This window comes from Leucopleurus acutus (assembly GCF_964270905.1).
Source record: "Leucopleurus acutus genome assembly, chromosome: 7".
Classification (NCBI taxonomy): Eukaryota; Metazoa; Chordata; class Mammalia; order Artiodactyla; family Delphinidae; genus Leucopleurus; species Leucopleurus acutus.
This window is the reverse complement of record NC_139150.1, coordinates 107898724-107915072: the sequence shown is the minus strand read 5'-3', so window position 1 is coordinate 107915072 and position 16349 is coordinate 107898724. Positions and strand designations below refer to the sequence as shown.

At 37.7% G+C, this 16349-nt stretch overlaps 1 protein-coding gene and 1 pseudogene across 2 annotated transcripts in view; both read right to left on the bottom strand.

The window, feature by feature from the left end:
* The window catches only part of MTMR9 (myotubularin related protein 9), a 78968-nt gene that overhangs the window by 42426 nt on the left and 20193 nt on the right, over positions 1-16349 (bottom strand). The window contains exon 4 of the mRNA XM_082842785.1: positions 1162-1335. Within this exon, the coding sequence (XP_082698911.1) occupies positions 1162-1335 (174 nt within the window). The remainder of the gene's footprint in view (positions 1-1161; positions 1336-16349) is intronic.
* Positions 8073-8430, bottom strand: LOC309964602 (large ribosomal subunit protein P1-like; annotated as a pseudogene). Its single transcript has one exon. The product of its transcript is annotated as a large ribosomal subunit protein P1-like (transcript).

Below are 16349 nucleotides of genomic sequence, written 5' to 3'. Positions count from 1 at the left end.
CTCAAGAAATCAATATCTGTTATACGGATCTATTCCCTGGCGAATGGTTTAGAATTATTTCAAGCTCGTCCCATAATACAGGGGTTCCCAACCCCCAGGCCGCAGACCGGTACCAGCCCACAGCCTGTTAGGAACCAGGCCTCAGAGTAGGAGGTGAGTGGTAGGTGGGCGAGCGAAGCTTCATCTGCCGCTACCCATCACCTGCATTACCGCCTGAGCCACCCCCCACCCTTTCAGTGGAAAAACTGTCTTCCATGAAGAGTCCCTGGTGCCAAAAAGGTTGGGGACCAGTGCCATAATACATACTGTTATCTTAACTACCCTGAAATTTAACATAAGGAAGGTCATCCAGAGGATGACAATGGCTAACTCTCAGACTGCACTTACCATGTAACTGGACGCAATAATATATTTTATGAGTTGTTAAAATGCTTTATGGTGAACCCTAGTGAAGAGAAATACTGCTGAGCAGGCAAGATAGGTGACCTGATTTCTAGAAATCCCTTTATCCTAAATATCTACACTTGACTTACTACCAGGGGAAAAAGGAAAATGGAAGATAGCTATAACTTACCCACTCATTTACTACTGGATTCAAAATGAGAAGCAGAGTTTACTGACAAAGAGAAAATAAGAGGAGAGAAATAAACTTCGAAAATATTTAGGAAACGAACACACAGTGAGCACTTGCCTATTCAATTCCTGACTCCTGTGTTTACTTAAGTTGTGACTAATGACATGTGTCACTCTTTTCCCTTCTGAAAATAAAAACGTCTGTTCAATTTACCTTTCACAGGAAAATCTGGTGAGAATCATTAAAATAAAGTATCATACCATTATTCTGGTCAGAGAAATTTATTTTTCTACCTAAGAGTGTTCATTTTAAGTATAAACTAAACATTAGCTCCCTTTGTACTGAGTCCTAAAGATACACTTCTTTGGGCTTTTCTAAGGTTAAGCAGCATCATGGAAAGAATTCAAAGTCATGTCCTGATCACAGAAAACACTCTACTCCTGATTCCCTAAAGCTTAAATAACAGAAGTCCCAGCGGGAGAAACTAATCACTTAAATGAACAGGTACACAGAAAAGGGGAACATTTCTAAGAACCTCAAACCAAGTCTTCCAGTCGATTAAGCAGTAGTATTTATTGTTCACTTACCATTCCATTTTTTTTATGATAATAGCTGAGTACTGGGAAGCGTCCTCCATGTCGAAACGTAGCTACCTTCCGAAGAGCTTCATCATCAATGGCTTTGGGTACTATGACAATTGGTGGGTAAGAGGGGCAAACAGCAAATTCCTTATTGACATAGCTTAACCTCCATTCACTGGTCTGAAAAACACAAAATACTTCAAAGCTAAGCAAGTATCTCAATGTCACAAAATAATCTGAAAACTTTTAAAGCTTAGAGATCAATTTTCATACAGTGAAGAAGCCATCTCACAGGAATTTAATAGAAGGATACCTAGCCCATACTTAAATACTTCCACAGAAAAGGAGCTCCACTCTTCAGAGCCAGCTTCCTACAGTGCTAGGTATCCCTAGTTCCTAGAAAGTTCTTCCTCCTATTGAGCAAAACTTATTGCTCTGTAACTTCCTCTATTGTTGTTTACTGTGATTTCAGTACAAGTTCCCCATTTCACATGACATCTTATGGAATATATGAAAGAGTTGTTTCTCCCTTAGTCTTCTATTCTCCAAGTTAAATATATTAAGTATATTTATGAATATCAGGGCCAACATCATCTCATTCCTTCTTGTCTTGGTACCATTTACTTTGTTAATGGTACTCTTAAAGTACAGCAACAGGAAGACTAAAACTCCAGATGATGCTTAACCAGAACAGAACACTGCTAATACTTACATCAAACCCCTTGCTCATTTCTGTTATTTAAAAAAGGAGAAAAATGAGGAAAGACTGTTAACATCTCTCTTAAAGCAATAACAACTTAATACTAAGAAAGATTATACTTAGAAGTCAATGAAATAATTTCAAACTCAGTATGCTAAGAACCAAAAGTACACAACATAAAACTATCAAATGACAACTTATTTCTAATATCAAAAATGAAAATCACTTAAAGACTGTAAAAAGCTTTGCACTGCAAAAAACAAACAAAATTATGTGTATGTAAATTTCAATATGTTCCTATAAATCAGAGTTGCCCTAACATGCTGGCTATGGCTCGTAGTATCATGAGGATAAACCAAAGCATGTCTGATAAATGTATTTTAAAAAAAAAAATCCTTTTACAAGACACAATATTTTTTAATTAAATTTTTTCACTGTTCAGTTATTCACATTACTAATTTAAAAGACAGTTTCTAAAAAGTTATTTTTTAAAAAGGAAGTTACCTGTTTCCTGCTCACACATCATCTAATTCCCTTTCCCCAGAAGTAACCATTTTCAACTCTTTCAGCTGTTTTTTGTTTTTTTTAAATTTTTGGCTATTTTTCACAATTAGGTATTACTTACTGATTTCCTACTCCAGAGAATGCTATGATTCTTCATTGACCTGCAATGCCACTTCTGTCAAATATTAACTTTCCACACGTTGGTCTCTCTATTCTGTCGCACTTGTCTAGCTGCAGCAAGTCCATCCACGGCTTTTAGAATAAACTTTGTATTTAGTAGGCTAAGTCTCCTAGAATCCTCTTCCCTCCTTCTTGCTCTTCAAGAGAACCTTGGTTCCCCTTGATCCTTTGCTCTTTCATGTAACTTTTATCAAATTCCACTTAAAAACCCACTGGTGTTTTAATAAGATAGCACTGACTTTACAGATTGATTTGGAGACATCTTTATAATATTTAATATCCTTGTCTATGAGCATAGTGTCCCTCTACTTTTCAAAGCTTTCTTAATTTTTCAATAAAGTTTTAAAATTCTCTCAATAAACATCTTTCATCTCTTTTCTTAGATATACTCCTAGGAACATTATATTTTTACAGCATTTTAGTTGTATGTCTTCAAAATTATGTTTGGTGTAGAGAAATGCCTACAATTTCAAGATTCTTTCAGTTTCCTATGTAGAGAAGCATATAATCAACAACTAAGAGCAGGGACTTCCCTGGTGGTCCAATGGTTAAGATTTTGCGCTCCCAATGCAGGGGGGCAGGTTTAACCCCTGATCAGGGAATTAAGATCCCACGTACTGCATGGCCAAAAAAACCCAACTAATAGCAATTTTGCTTCTTTCATTTCAATCCTAATACCTTTTATTTTTCCTTCTTGTCTTCCTGAGTCAGCTATGAGTAGCAATGGCAGGCATCTTTGTCAAATGAAAGATTTGCTTTTTGTATATTTTTGTTTTTGTAGCTACCCTGTATCAGATTAAATAAATTCCTTTCAAATACAACTCTGCTAAGAGCTTTTATCATAAGTAGATGTTTAATTTTACCAAATTGTTTTTTTCTCTTCTAATTTTGTTTCACCATGTATGTAATTTGTCTTTTCTCTTTGGTTAATTTTGTGATATTCTCTTTGCCTTACTGTTCAATAGCTGAACTCAATACATCTAAGTAAAAATTTCCTTTTGGTTATCCTACATGGTGTTTCCTGGGATACCCTTGTGCATCTTTGCAGTCCATACCTTCCCCTCCACAACCAATACTAGGAAATCACTAATCTGCTTTCGGTCACTTTTAGTGTCTTATCTAAGAAATCTTTGCCTCATCTATGGTCATAAATATTTCCTCCTGTGTTTTCTTCAAGAAATTGTATACCTTTAGCTCTTATGTTTTGGTCTATAATATATTTTGAGTTAATTTTTGTGGATGGAAGTAAAGGTCTAGATCTATCTTTTATCAGTCCAGTTGTTCCAATGCCATTAGTTGAAAAAAACTCTCCTTTACCTATAAAATTGTCTAGGCACCTTTGGCAAAAATTGACCACAAATGGGAGAGTTTATCTCTAGACCCTCTATCTTGTTCCATGCATTTATATATCTATCCTTAAGCCAATATACCACACTCTCTTGATTACTGTAACCTGATAGTAAAATTTCAAATCAAGTAATGTAAATAATTTAGCTATTTTTTTTCAAAGTTGTTTTGGCTATTCTAGTAACTCTGCAGTTCCATATAAATTTCAGGATAATCTTGGCAATTTCTACAAAGACATCTATTGGAATTTTGATAGGAGTTGCACTGAATCAATAAATCAATTTGGAGAGAATTAGCATCTTAATGAGAGGTCAGCAAACTATAGTCCACAAGCCAAATCCAGGCCCCTGCTTGTTTTTGTAAATGCAGGCATACCTCAGAGACATTGCAGGTTTGGTTCCAGACCACTGCAATTAAGTGAATATTGCAACAAAGCGAGTCACAAATTTTTTGCTTTCCCAATGCATGTAAGTTATGTTTACACTATACTGTAGTCTATTAAGTGCGCAACATCAATATGTCTTAAAAAAATAAAATGTACATACCTTAATTTTAAAATATTTTGTTGCTAAAAAATGCTAACCATCATCTGAGCCTTTAGCAAGTCATAATCTTTCTGCTGGTGGAGGATTTGAAATATTTTCAGAATTACCAAAATGCAACAGAGACATGAAGTAAGCAAATGCTGTTGGAAAAGTGGCACTGAAAGACTTGCTTGACATAGGATTGCCACAAACCTTCAATTTGTAAAGAACACAATATCTGAAAAGTACAATAAGATGAAAATGCAATAAAATGAGGTATGCCTGTAAGATACTACTGGAACACAGCACCACCCATTCATTGATATATTATCTATTGCTGTTTTCATGCTGTAACAGCAGAGTGGAGCAGCTGCAACAAAGATTTCATGACCCTCAAAGCCTAAAGTATTTACTATTGGGTCCTTTACATAACTCAGCCCATTACTGACTGATCTTAACCATACTGTCTTCCAATCCATGAACATGTGTTTCTCCTTTTATTTAGATGTCCTTTAACTTCTCTCAGCAATGTTTTGTGTTTTCTTTTGTGTTTTGTATAGATCCTGCCCTTTTGTTAAATGCATTACTAAGTACTTTATTCATTTTAAGATTGCTTATTGCCAGTTAGATTTTGTACACTTGTACCGAGCAACCTTGCTAAACTTACTAGTTCTAGTTATTTTGTTCATTTCTGCTCTTATTTTTATCATTTCATTCTTTCAAGTTACTTTGCTCATTTTTTTCCCAGTTTCTTAAGTTGGAGCTTAAGTCGGTGATTTTAGACCTTTCTTCTTGTTTTATATTAGCACTTTAACATTATAAGTTTCTCTCTAAACATTGCTTTAGCTATATTCTACAAATTTTGATATTATCATTCAGTTCAAAATATTTCCTAATTTCCTTTCTGATTTCATCTTTGAGTTACAGATTATTTACAAGCATGTTGTTTAATTTAGAAATACTCTGGGTATTCCTCGATACCTTAGTGTTAACTGATTTCTAATATAATTACTTTGTGATCAGGGATTATATACTGTATGGTTTCAATCCTTTTAGATTTATTGATATTTATTTAATAGCCCAGCGTATATTCTCTCTTAGAAAACATACCATGTGCTCTTGCATGTTGTTTATTGTGCAGAAGTTGGGAAGTAGTATTCAATGAACATCAGAGAGTGTTGTTCAGATTCTGTCTCTGCTTGTTTTGTTGTTGTTTTTAGTTTAGTTGTTCTATTACTTGCTGAGAGGGCAGTTTAAACAACCTACAATCATCACAGAATTGCTTGTTTCTTCATTTCCATCAATTTTGGCTATCAGGCATAAATATTTATTTTTATATATAAATCATTATGTTGTCCTGATGAATTTTATTATTATGGAATGACCCTCTTCATTTGATAATATTCTGTGTCTTGAAGTTTTTTTTTAATCTGGAATTAATAAAGCTACTTCTTTTTTATACTTATTATTTTCATGGCACATTTTGCCCACCCATTTATTTTCAATCTGTCTCTTTATATTCAAAATGCATCTCTTGTACACAGCAATATTTGCATCTTGCTTTTTTCTTCTTTTTTTTGGCCACACCACGCAGCTTGAGGGATCTCAGTTCCCCAACCAGGGACCAAACCCGAGCCCTCAGCAGTGAAAGCCTTGGAATCCTAACCACTAGGCCACCAGGGAACTCCCTTGCTTTTTTCTTTAATTCATTCTGACAGTCTCTGCCTTTTAATTGGAGCATTTAGCTCACCAACATTAAATATCGATACAGCTGGATTTTAGTCTAGCATTTATTTTCTGTTTGCCCCTTCAGTTTTTATTGCTGTTTCTTCTTTCCCACTTTCTTTTGAATTATTTAAATACTTTTTAGAATTGCACTTTAATGTATTAATCTTTTAATTATACCTCTTAACATTTTTAAGAAGTGACTGCTTAAGTCAATCGTTCGCAGCTAGAGGTGATTTTGCCCCAAGAGAACATCTGTCAATGACTGAAGACTACTGGGGTTGGAGGAGAAGAATGCTACTGGCATCTAGTGGCAGGCCAGGGATACTGCCAAACAATCTACAATGCACAGGACAGTTTCTCACAACAAAGAATTATCTAGCCCAAATGTCAACAGCGCCAAGTTCGAGAAACTCTGCTCTAGGGATTATAATATATATTGTTAATTTAAATATTAGCCCACATTACGTAATATGTAAAAACCTTGAAGCTGTACTGATCTATATCCATTCAGCCACACCACACCCAGTCATTTTTAATGACATAGTTTCCATACGTAATATGTCTACATATACTATAAACACCACAAAGGCAATGCCATAGTTTGTTTTTGTTTTTTTAATAAATTTATTTATATATTTATTTATTTTTGGCTGCATTGGGTCTTCGTTGCTGTGTGCGGGCTCCTCACTGTGGTGGCTTCTCGTTGTGGAGCACAGGCTTCTGTAGTTGTGGCACGCGGGCTCAGTAGTTGTGGCTCACAGGCTCTAGAGCACAGGTTCAGTAGTTGTGGTGCACGGGCTTAGCTGCTCCGCGGCATGTGGGATCTTGCCGGACCAGGGCTCGAACCCGTGTCCCCTGCACTGGCAGGCAGATTCTTAAACACTGCGCCACCAGGGAAGCCCCCAATGCCATTGTTTTTGCTTTAAGTAGTCATACATATTTTAAAGACACTAAAAAGAAAAAAAATAGCTTGTTATATTTACCTAGAATTTACCATTTTCAATATTCTTCAATCATTTTGAGTATTCAGGTTTCCCTCTGGTATTATTTCCCTTCAGTCTGAAGAACTTCCTTTAACATTTCTTATAGTGAACATCTCTTGGTGACAAATTCTTAGCTTCTTTTTATCCGAAAATGTTGTCTCACCTTCCTCCTTGAAAGATACTTTCACCAGATACAGAATTCAGGGTTGATAGGTTTTACTCCTTTCAACACTTTGAAAGTTTTGTCTTCTAGTCACCATGATTTCTGATGAATAGTCCACGGTCATTTGAATTGTCTCTGTGTATGTAATGTGTTGTTTTTATCTGGCAGCTTTCAAGATCTTCATGTTATCATGGTTCATTGACAGTCTGACTATGATGTGCCTAGCATGATTTTCTTCATACTTATCCTGTTTGGGGCTTGCTGAGTTTTTTGAATTCAGAATATTCACCAAATTTTTAGTTTCTGAACATTATTTCTTTAAATATTTTTTCTACCTATTCTGTCTATTCTCTCCTGGATCTGTAATTATATATATACTAGATATATTGATATTGTTCCACATATTCTTGAGGCTCTGTTTATTTTTCCATAATTTCTCTTCTCTCTTTATTTCTCCAAATAATTTCTATTGCTCTAATTTCAATTTTACTGTTTCTGTCCTCTGTCATTTAGCCTAGTGAATATTTTATTTCAGATACAAATTTCTCAAAAAATGCTGAGTTCCATTTGACTCTTCTTAATGTTTTCTATTTCTCTGCTGAGGTTTCCTGTCTTTTGTCTCATTTTAAGCATAGTTTCCTTTATGGAAAGTTGGGCAGTTTAAACAGCTGCTCGAAAGATCTTGTACGATCCCGTGAACATCTGAGTCATCTTGGGGTTGGCAATTGCTGATTGTCTTTTGTTTTTTGCAAAGAGCCCAGCTTTTTGTGTTACTAAAGAAGTTTAGTTTAGTCAAAAAAATCAAAGCCCATGTCATCATCAGACTCTTCAGATTCTTCTTTCTTTGCTTCCACTTTCTTCTCCTCAGCTGGGACAGCACTGGGGGAGGGGGCAGGACCTCCTGCTGGGGCAGCACCAGCTGCTGGGGCAGGTCCACACTGGCTGGCCAAAGCATTTGCAAACAAGCCTGGCCAGAAAGGTTCAACATTTACACCTGCTGCTTTAATGAAGGCATTGATCTTATCCTCCATGACCGTCACCTCAGTAGTGCAGGATGAGGGCCAAGTAGATGCAGGCGAGCTCCAAGACGGAGGCCACGGTGTGGGTGAGTGCTAGCCAGGTGCTGCCAGGAGCGATGCTAGTCATCGGATGAAGTGAGGGCTGCACCCCAACGCGGCCTTAGCTTCCTCAGAAGGACCAAGCACCTTAGCGGCAGCTGAGGAAAGGGAGCTGATTTTTTTTTTCTTGAGAACGGGTCATAACATCCTGGCTCAACTTTGGACTGTATCCTGGACATTGTGAATGTCCAGAAACTGAATTCTATTACACATCTTTGAAGAGTGTTATGGTTCTGTTTTACAAGGAAACGGCTTGTTCAGACTTAAACTGCAAACTCTGTAACATCTGAGGTGCACGGCAGCTCAGACCTTAGCTCTGACTGCTCCCAGTTTCTCCCATGCAATCATGGGTCAAGAGTCAGCCAGAGATTCAGGATTATATACAGAATCAAGGTTCCCCTCCTCTGGCTCTCTGGTTCCCCAAGCCCTTCCTCCCACCAGAGAGAAAGTGGGCTTTTCACCAGAATGTTAGCTGTCCTATACCATCAATGCCATAATTTCACCGGCCTCAGGACAAGGCCCGCAAAATAGGAAATTCACTCTGTCATTCACTTCCTCTAAGTTTTCACTCCCCTCTAAAATATGCTGATTTCTGTTCACTTACCAGAGCCTCCAAGAAGTAGTTTTCTGTATTTTATTCATAGTTTGTCATTGTATATCTGCAGGAGGTCTTGTCAGATAGGAGCTACTCAACCATTACCTTATCATCATCGTTGTTGTATATAATTTCTGAAGTAGTAGATTGGGAGAGTACTGATATACTATATATGTGTATTTCAGCAAAGTATCTGAAATAATATTTCATGATATCCTAGAATAAAAGCATGTTAAAAGGGGAGGAACTCTTAAAGATCATTTGTCCAATACTTTCATCGTGTAGACTTGGAAACTGAGTCCCAGAAAGTCAAGCAGCCAACATATCTGGGATGCAACATAAGATATCTTGATAGCTAGTTTTAGTACTCTGTCTTCTCAATACCATACATCTCTTTTGGATATAATAGAGAAGAAGGGACTGGCTAATACTATTTAGAAAGTTTTTGAGATGGTCAAAAAACCTTACTCAACGAATACTGACTGATTAAGTGATATATGTCTACGTGGCAGAGGATTCCAAAGATATATAGAAGGCCTTATTGTCCTTTTGTCCTATCCTGCATAAATGCACACATTCCTATATTCATTTGCTCAACAAATATCAACTGCTTGCCAATCATGTGCTAAGAATACAGTAGATACCCTGAGAAAATCATAATTCAAAAAGAGTCATGTACGACAATGTTCATTGCAGCTCTACTTACAATAGCCAGGACATGGAAACAACCTAAGTGTCCATCAACAGATGAATGGATAAAGAAGATGTGGCACATATATACAATGGAATATTACTCAACCATAAAAAGAAACGAAATTGAGTTATTTGTAGTGAGGTGCATGGACCTAGAGTCTGTCATACAGAGTGAAGTAAGTCAGAAACAGAAAAACAAATACTGTATGCTAACACATATATATGGAATCTAAAAAAAAAAAAAAATGGTTCTGAGGAACCTAGGGGCAGGAAAGGAATAAAGATGCAGACGTAGAGAATGGACTTGAGGACACAGGGAGGGGGAAGGGTAAGCTGGGACGAAGTGAGAGAGTGGCATGGACTTATATATACTACCAAATGTAAAATAGATAGCTAGTGGGAAGCAGCTGCATAGCACAGGGAGATCAGCTCAGTGCTTTGTGACCACCTAGAGGAGTGGGATAGGGAGGGTGGGAGGGAGATGCAAGAGGGAGGAGGTATGGAGATATACGTATATGTACAGTTGATTCACTTTGTTATAAAGCAGAAACTAACACACCATTGTAAAGCAATTATACTCCAATAAAGATGTTAAAAAAAAAGAATACAGTAGAGAATAAGAATGACATGTATGTTTCCCACCATCCTAAAGTTTATATTCTAGCAGCTTGTATCCTAGACCAGAAGAGAGACAATAAACAAACAATGAATAAGAAGCTTTCACATTAGTGACCCCCTCCTTGAAGCTCGCTCTTCCCTTGGCTTTTTCCTCCACTCATCCCTTACATGGTTCATCCTTGGCCCCCTACTTACTTTAGATGCTTTCCCTCAGCAATATCAACTTCTCCCCATGGTTCCCACAATGTATACATTGATTATGCTCAATATTTCATTTTTAACACAGATCTCTCAAATAAGCTCTAAACTATCTCTTGTACATATTCAATGACATGTACCACACAGGCCCTTTGAATCTGCCATCTCCACAACTGAACTCAGCTCATTCCCTGTCAAACATATTTCTCTTTCTGTCTTTCCCATTTCAATGGTAAAACCTAGATGCCACTGCCTGTTTTACCTCTCACATCCAGGGAGTGACTCACCAACTCCTTTTAATTCCACTTCCTGAATCCTTCTGCACTGTAATCACTCTGCTACTGATCCAACCATCTACTTTATGTTATTACAGTATCCGATTAAGCAGTTTCTCAGCATTTTGCAACAGAACTGACTTTCTATAACACAGATCTAATAATTTCATTTCCCCTGTGTCTTGTGGAAATTTTGTCAGCACTTATTTTATTGTATTCAATTACTTAGATAATTATTAGACTTTGAACAATTAAAAGGAAGGGACCATGCTTTGCTTATCTAAAATTTCCATAATCTAGCAATAGTAAGCAAATACCTCAAATCAAGGCATTAAAAATGTTCTCATTAAATTTGTGGATTACAAAATTTGCAGGAATTTAAAACAGAAATTCAAATATACAAATTGCTTAACTAAGTAGCTAACCCCAAAAGGAAATGCCTACGAGAAAAAAATGTTGAATATAAGAATGAATGAATGGACAAACAAACAAAAAGGCAAGGAGGATCCCTTAACAACACATGTATAAGGATGAAGGAATTTTAGTTTATTTCATTAGTAATTTAATTCTGAAAAAGGCCAATGCAACTTTGGGGTACAGTAAAGTATCAGTAATAGTTCCAATCTACGCTAAATGTTACGGGTACCATGTTTTAAGAGAATCAATGACAAACTGAAGGCCTTGCTGAGGAAAGCAGCCAGGACAGGGTGGGGCCCTGAGTTCAGCACTATGGGAAAAGGCTGAAATAAATACTGATATTTAATCTGTAGAAGAGGAAACTTAATGGGGACATAAAAGTTCTTAATTTGAAGAACAATTCATAGTAGAGGAATAAGACAACCTGAAAAACACAATACAACATCAGAAACATGGGGTCTAAGTACAGGGGAACTTCAGCTTGGTATTAGGACTGTTCCCATCTGGGACATTACCGTATGATTTTGCAAATTCTCTTGCACTAGAGATTTCAAGCAGAAGCTGGACAACCACATCGTGGATGTGTTAGCACAGAGGATTTCTGCACAGAATAGGAGACTGATTTGAACGTTGGCTTGTTGAATGTAGACTTAGACTGGTTCACTTATGGCACCTAACTACAAGATAAATCATGAGCAAGTCATTTATACAGACGTTTCTGGATAATCAAGAAAATCATCCAGACATCTCCCTTCCAGATCAAATTCTGACTGCCATTTTCCACCTAGCAAGTAACTAAGGATTCCTCTAAGGTAGCTGTTAGCTAGTAGTTAATGGATACAAAAGAAAAGCATCATGCATTTGAGAATGCTTACTATGCAGTTTTTAATGTTATAAAGACCCTGAATATAAATGTAAATACAGGTAGATATCCACAAACTATACAAAAATGCTCCAAAGAGGCGGGGCAGCGTGAATTGGCGAATGAATCAAGGGAACTGCAAGGAATTCAGTATAGCTGGGGTAGGAAGCTGGAGAGCCGTGTGGATGAAAGGCTCTTGGTGCTGCAGCCAGGAGTCAGTGCTGTGCCTCTGAGGTTGGAGAGCCAACTTCAGGACACTGGTCCACAAGAGACCTCCCAGCTCCACATAATATCCAACAGTGAAAATCTCCCAGAGATCTCCATCTCAACACCAACACCCAGCTTCACTCAACCTTAACAAGCTACAGTGCTGGACACCCTATGCCAAACAACTAGCAAGACAGGAATACAACCACACCCATTAGCAGAGAGGCTGCCTAAAATCATAATAAGTCCACAGACACCCCAAAACACACCACCAGATGTGGACCTGCCCACCAGAAAGACAAGATCCAGCCTCATCCACCAGAACACAGGCACTAGTTCCCTCCACCAGGAAGCCTACACAATCCACTGAACCAACCTTAGCCACTGGGGACAGACACCAAAAACAACGGGAACCACGAACCTGCAGGCTGCAAAAAGGAGACCGCAAACACAGTAAGATAAACAAAATGAGAAGACAGAAAACACACCGCAGATGAAGGAGCAAGGAAAAAACCCACCACACCTAACAAATGAAGAGGAAATAGGCAGTCTACCTGAAAAAGAATTCAGAATAATGATAGTAAAGAGGATCTAAAATCTTGGAAACAGAATAGAGAAAATGCAAGAAACATTTAACAAGGACCTAGAAGAACTAAAGATGAAACAAGCAACGATGAACAACACAATAAAATAAATTAAAAATACTCTAGACGGGATCAATAGCAGAATAACTGAGGCAGAAGAACGGAGAAGTGACCAGGAAGATAAAATACTGCAAATAACTACTGCAGAGCAGAATAAAGAGAAAAGAATGAAAAGAACTGAGGACAGTCTCAGAGACCTCTGAGACAACATTAAACGCACCAACATTCCAATTATAGGGGTTCCAGAAGAAGAAGAGAAAAAGAAAGGGACTGAGAAAATATTTAAAGAGGTTATAGTTGAAAACTTCCCTAATATGGGAAAGGAAATAGTTAATAAAGTCCAGGAAGCACAGAGAGTCCCATACAGGATAAATCCAAGGAGAAACACGCCAAGACACATACTAATCAAACTATCAAAAACTAAATACAAACAAAATATATTAAAAGCAGCAAGGGAAAAACAACAAATAACACACAAGGGAATCCCCATAAGGTTAACAGCTGATCTTTCAGCAGAAACTCTGCAAGCCAGAAGGGACTGGCAGGACATATTTAAAGTGATGAAGGAGAAAAACCTACAACAAAGATTACTCTACCCAGCAAGGATCTCATTCAGATTTAATGGAGAAATTAAAACCTTTACAGACAAGCAAAAGCTGAGAGAGTTCAGCACCACCAAACCAGCTTTACAACAAATGCTAAAGGATCGTCTCTAGGCAAGAAACACAAGAGAAGGAAAAGACCTATAATAACAAGCCCAAAACAATTAAGAAAATGGGAATAGGAACATACATATCGATAAATACCTTAAATGTATATGGATTAAATGCTCCCACCAAAAGACACAGACTGGCTGAATGGATACAAAAACAAGACCCATATATATGCTGTCTACAAGAGACCCACTTCAGAGCTAGAGACACATACACACTGAAGGTGAGGGGATGGAAAAAGATATTCCATGCAAATGGAAACCAAAAGAAAGCTGGAGTAGCAATTCTCATATCAGACAAAATAGACTTTAAAATAAAGACTATTACAAGAGACAAAGAAGGACACTACATAATGATCAAGGGATCGATTCAAGAAGAAGATATAACAACTGTAAATATTTATGCACCCAACATAGGAGCACCTCAATACATAAGGCAAATACTAACAGTCATAAAAGGGGAAATCAACAGTAACACATTCATAGTAGGGGGCTTTAACACCCCACTTTCACAAATGGACAGATCATCCAAAATGAAAATAAATAAGGAAACACAAGCTTTAAATGATACATTCAACAAGATGGACTTTATTGATATTTATAGGACATTCCATCCAAAAACAACAGAATACACATTTTTCTCAAGTGCTCATGGAACATTCTCCAGGATAGATCATATCTTGGGTCACCAATCAAGCCTTGGTAAATTTAAGAAAATTGAAAGTATCAAGTATCTTTTCCGACCATAACGCTATGAGACTAGATATCAATTACAGGAAAAGATCTGTTAAAAATACAAACACATGGAGGCTAAACAATACACAACTTAATAACGAAGTGATCACTGAGGAAATCAAAGAGGAAATCAAAAAATACCTAGAAACAAATGACAATGGAAACACGACGACCCAAAACCTATGGGATGCAGCAAAAGCAGTTCTAAGAGGGAAGTTTATAGCAATACAATCCTACCTTAAGAAACAGGAAACATCTTGAATAAACAAGCTAACCTTGCACCTAAAGCAATTAGAGAAAGAAGAACCAAACAACTCCAAAGTTAGCAAAAGGAAAGAAATCATAAAGATCAGATCAGAAATAAATGAAAAAGAAATGAAGGAAACGATAGCAAAGATCAATAAAACTAAAAGCTGGTTCTTTGAGAAGATAAACAAAATTGATAATCCATTAGCCAGACTCATCAAGATAAAAAGGGAGGGGCTTCCCTGGTGGCGCAGTCATTGAGAGTCTGCTTGCCGATGCGGGGGAAGCGGGTTCGTGCCCTGGTCCGGGAGGATCCCACATGCCGCGGAGCGGCTGGGCCCGTGAGCCATGGCCGCTGGGCCTGCGCATCCAGAGCCGTTGCTCTGCAATGGGAGAGGCCACAACGGTGAGAGGCCCGCATACCGCAAAAAAAAAAAGGAAAAAATGAGAAGACTCAAATCAATAGAATTAGAAATGAAAAAGGAGAAGTAACAACTGACACTGCAGAAATACAAAAGATCATGAGAGATTACAAGCAATTCTATGCCAATAAAATGGACAACCTGGAAGAAATGGACAAATTCTTAGAAATGCACAACCTGCCAAGAATGAATTGGGAAAAAATAGAAAATATGAAGAGACCAATCACAAGCACTGAAATTGAAACTGTGATTAAAAATCTTCCAACAAACAAAAGCCTAGGACCAGATGGCTTCACAGGCGAATTCTATCAAACATTTAGAGAGAGCTAACACCTATCCTTCTCAAACTCTTCCAAAATATAGCAGAGGGAGGAACACTTCCTAACTCATTCCACAAGGCAACCATCACCCTGATACCAAACCCAGACAAGGATGTCACAAAAAAAAGAAAACTACAGGCTAATATCACTGATGAACATAGATGCAAAAATCCTCAACAAAATACTAGCAAACAGAATCCAACAGCACATTAAAAGGATCATACACCATGATTAAGTGGGATTTATTCCAGGAATGCAAGGATTCTTCAATATGTGCAAATCAATCAATGTGATACACCATATTAACAAATTGAAGGAGAAAAACCATATGATCATCTCAATAGATGCAGAGAAAGCTTTCGACAAATTTAAAAACCCATTTATGATAAAAACCTTGCAGAAAGTAGGCATAGAGGGAACTTTCCTCAACATAATGAAGGTTATTTATGACAAACCCACAGCCAGCATCGTCCTCAATGGAGAAAAACTGAAAGCATTTCCACTAAGATCAGGAACAAGACAAGGTTGCCCACTCTAACCACTCCTTTTTTTTTTTTTTAAAGAAGATGTTGGGGGTAGGAGTTTATTAATTAATTTATTTTTGCTGTGTTGGGTCTTCGTTTCTGTGCGAGGGCTTTCTCTAGTTGTGGAAAGCGGGGGCCACTCTTCATCATGGTGCACGGGCCTCTCACTATTTCGGCCACTCTTGTTGCGGAGCACAGGCTCCAGATGCACAGGCTCAGTAGTTGCAGCTCACGAGCCTAGTTGCTCTGCGGCATGTGGGATCCTGCAAGACCAGGGCTCGAACCTGTGTCTCCTGCATTAGCAGGCAGATTCTCAACCACTGCACCACCAGGGAAGCTCTTCACCACTCTTATTCAACATAGTTTTGGAAGTTTTAGCCACAGCAATCAGAGAAGAAAAGGAAATAAAAGGAATCCAAATCGGAAAAGAAGAAGTAAAGCTGTCACTGTTTGCAGATGACATGATACTATACATAGAG